This window comes from Nicotiana attenuata, unplaced genomic scaffold (assembly GCF_001879085.1).
Source record: "Nicotiana attenuata strain UT unplaced genomic scaffold, NIATTr2, whole genome shotgun sequence".
Taxonomy (NCBI): Eukaryota; Viridiplantae; Streptophyta; class Magnoliopsida; order Solanales; family Solanaceae; genus Nicotiana; species Nicotiana attenuata.
Genome location: NW_017676303.1, coordinates 1 through 3,131, shown reverse-complemented (window position 1 = coordinate 3,131; position 3,131 = coordinate 1). Strand labels below are relative to the sequence as shown.

The 3,131-nt window shown below is 40.1% G+C and overlaps 2 protein-coding genes across 2 annotated transcripts; both read left to right on the top strand.

Moving 5' to 3' along the window:
• The first annotated feature begins 629 nt into the window (after positions 1 to 629).
• Positions 630 to 1,390, top strand: LOC109220920. The gene is made up of 2 exons (XM_019385390.1): positions 630 to 773; positions 875 to 1,390. Exons 1-2 carry the CDS (start codon positions 630 to 632, stop codon positions 1,388 to 1,390), a joined length of 660 nt encoding a protein of 219 aa, XP_019240935.1.
• A 919-nt stretch (positions 1,391 to 2,309) lies between these two features.
• LOC109220919 lies at positions 2,310 to 3,042 on the top strand (the record flags this gene model as incomplete). The annotated part of the gene is made up of 2 exons (XM_019385389.1): positions 2,310 to 2,543; positions 2,640 to 3,042. Coding segments are annotated over exons 1-2 (637 nt in total), but the record flags the coding sequence as incomplete, so codon positions are not given.
• Between the last annotated feature and the right edge of the window lie 89 nt (positions 3,043 to 3,131).

Below are 3,131 nucleotides of genomic sequence, written 5' to 3'. Positions count from 1 at the left end.
GGTTTAGTTTTCAATTTCACATCAGATCGTGTCTTGAAAGAGTGGCCTAGAAATAAATCTTGATAAATCAAAAGTTGACTCACTCCATAAATTCATAGATGGTAGTGAAAATAGCTCTTTACAAATGTAACATTCTTTTACATGTAAGGTGTTATGGCAAAAGGGTCATGGAAATCAAAGAGCTCTCTCTCATGCTCACAGTGCACGTTAGCTAACGTACGTTGGCATGTCTGCCATGAGAAGGGGGGCGAGATCGAGGACGAGGAAGGCCGAAGAAAACACCGATTCTTACATTTGGAAGTTCAGTAAGCAGTAGTGCAAAAACTGGGAAGGTAATTCAAGCTCAAACACAAGAATTGAAGACACCGGAACAACAAGGGATAGTGATGTCTGGGAATGATGAAGCATCTTATTCAATTAACTCTGAGGTGAGCAGGAAATTGACTTTTAGTACGCCTTTACTAATTGAGAAAACTGGTAAGACTGTCACTCCTAGGGTTGGTGAGAAAACCAATAAAATAGTAACTCTGCCTAACCCTAATGATTTACAAATGAAAGGGGAAATGAGTAAGGAACAAGCCACAGACAAAATTGAGACCCCTATAGCCACTACCGTGAGTTAAAATCCGATGGAGAGCCCTAAAGCTGTGAACCCTGCAAATCGCAGAGCTGAACCACAAGCATGGGCCAATTTGTTTCAGCAGAACCGTGCAACCACTCATGGAATGACCCTCAGATATATTCCACCTCAGATTGTGGATGGACAATTAGTGGTAAATTAGATCCTCAAGATGTGGAGGAGGAAGAGTAGAAATGGAGAGTTGCATTAATAGCCTACATCATTGGAGATAACCCCGGATATAATGTTATGAAGCGTTATATTGCTCAACATTGGATTGATATTGCTGAAACAGACCTATTCCTTCACGATGAAGGTTATTATGTGATCAAGTTTCAGTCATTAGTAGACATGCACAAAGTCTTCTATCCTGGTCCTCACACTACCAGAAATAGGCCAATAATTCTCAAGCCATGGACACCAGAGTTTGACTTAAGCAAAGAGTTACTCACTGATATACCTCTATGGGTAATCTTCCCTAAACTACCCATGAGTTGCTGGGGCAGTAAAGCACTGAGCAAAATTGCTGGTGCAATTGGGAAACCTCTATTTGCTGATGAGTGCACCACCAAACAAACAAGAATCTCCTATGCAAGAATGCTAATTGAAGTCAATGTTACAAAAACTTTGCCTGCAGAGATTACTGTTCTGAATCCTAGAGGCAGGAAATTTCAGCAAGAACTGGTATATGAACGGAAGCCAAATTATTGTGATAAATGTCAGACCATTGGCCATGTATGCCACAATCAACAAGGTCCTAGAGAGCAGTAGGGAGAGAAACCTAAGAGAAGAAGAGAAACCAAAAAAGTTACATATGAATGGAGAACTAAGGGGCCTGCGATACCTGAAGCTAGTCACAAAGAAGGTGTGATGAATGAAGTTGTCAACAGAACAAGCCAGACCCAAACTGATGCAATACAGGAGAAAGTCCAACCTTGCCTGCTAGTGGTAACTTAGGAGCATACTCATAGGCAACTTGCAATGCGAGTGGGGAACACAATATAAAACACAGTGGACAAAGGCAAAAAGCAAGATAGCCTAGAGTTGAGCCTAGAGAACTTTCCTATATTAACACCTACTACTAGCAGGAGTGGCTCCAAAAGTGTAACAAACTGGTACCAATGGAAGCTTTCCTCTACCCCATGACAGAGGTGGGGGCACTAACACCAACAATGAACTGGTTATTGTGGAATGTCAGGGGTAACAATAAGTGGTACGAAATCCATTTCAGTAGAGCGTATGATGTCGATGGCCCGAGGTAGAGCAGCGAAAAGAACTCAAAAATTATCTGAAGATAAGAAAATATTAAGCTCGTAGGTATCATTGAAACAAGAGTTAAAGAGCATAAAGTAAAGAGAGTAAGCTGCCACATTGCCCCTGGCTGGGAGATACTTACTAACTATAATGATGCAGTGAATGGAAGAATTTTGGTGATATGGGATTCAAACTACTACTCAGTTACTTTATTTAAAGAAGAGGTACAAGTTATACATTGCTCTGTTGAAGGTATTATGGGGGGTCAAGATTGCATATTGTCAGTAGTTTATGGTTTCAACTCTATGGAGCAAAGGAAGAAATTATGGGAAGTTTAACAGAGATAGGGCAAATGATCTCCACACCATGGCTAATTTGAGGAGATTTTAACTCTGTACTACAACTACAAGATAGAATGCAGGGAAATCCAATCAGCATGGCTGAAATTCAAGACTTCAATAAGTGTGTCCAGGACTTGGGCCTTAGTGAATTGGCATGGGAGGGAGAATACTATATGTGGTCTAATAAGCAAGCTGGGAGTGACAGAATATGGAGCAGAATTGATAGACTATTTGGCAATTATGAGTGGATGATGCAATGGGGACATGTAGCTACCATTTATGATGTTCCTTTCATCTCTGACCATGCTCCTATGAGCCTAAGTTTAACTGTTAGCCAAGAAAATAGGAAAACTCCTTTTAAATTCTTCAATGTGTGGGCTGAGCATGAGAGTTTTTAAAGCATTGATCAACAAGTATGGCAACAGAGATTACATAGCAAGAGTATGCAGAATATCTGGATGAAACTGAAAACACTTAGGTCAGTGCTTAGGAAACTAAATGTTGAAGAGTTCAAATTCATAAGAAAGAAAATTGAGAAAGCCAGAATTGATCTTGCTAGGGTCCAACGAAGCATAACTACTAATTGCTCTGATAAACTACTGTTAGAAGAGAAGGGGTTGATACAAAATCTGGAGAAGTGGGACTTGTTAGAAGAAGGAGCCTTGAAACAAAAAGCTAGAGCAAGATGGATAAAACTAGGAGATTCTAATACAAAGTACTTTACAACTGTTATGAAAGAAAGGAACAAGAGAAAGCAAATTTTGGAACTTACTTCTATTGCTCGAAACAGGCTAAATGATTCTGAAGCCATCAAAGAGGAGATTCTGGGTTTTGCATTTGAAGAGTCGCCACCTAATGATTTAGGGTGCATTAGGACACCTACAAGGTTCACTACTAAGTTTGTTTGATAACCAGAG

What these genes read in the sequence shown, in the direction of transcription:
- LOC109220920 (XM_019385390.1), top strand. Translation starts at nt 630, where the DNA reads ATGGAGAGCCCTAAAGCTGTGAACCCTGCAAATCGCAGAGCTGAACCA. An exon ending in TTGTGGATGGACAATTAGTG is followed by an intron (nt 774 to 874) that starts GTAAATTAGATC and finishes AATGTTATGAAG; the next exon opens with CGTTATATTGCTCAACATTG.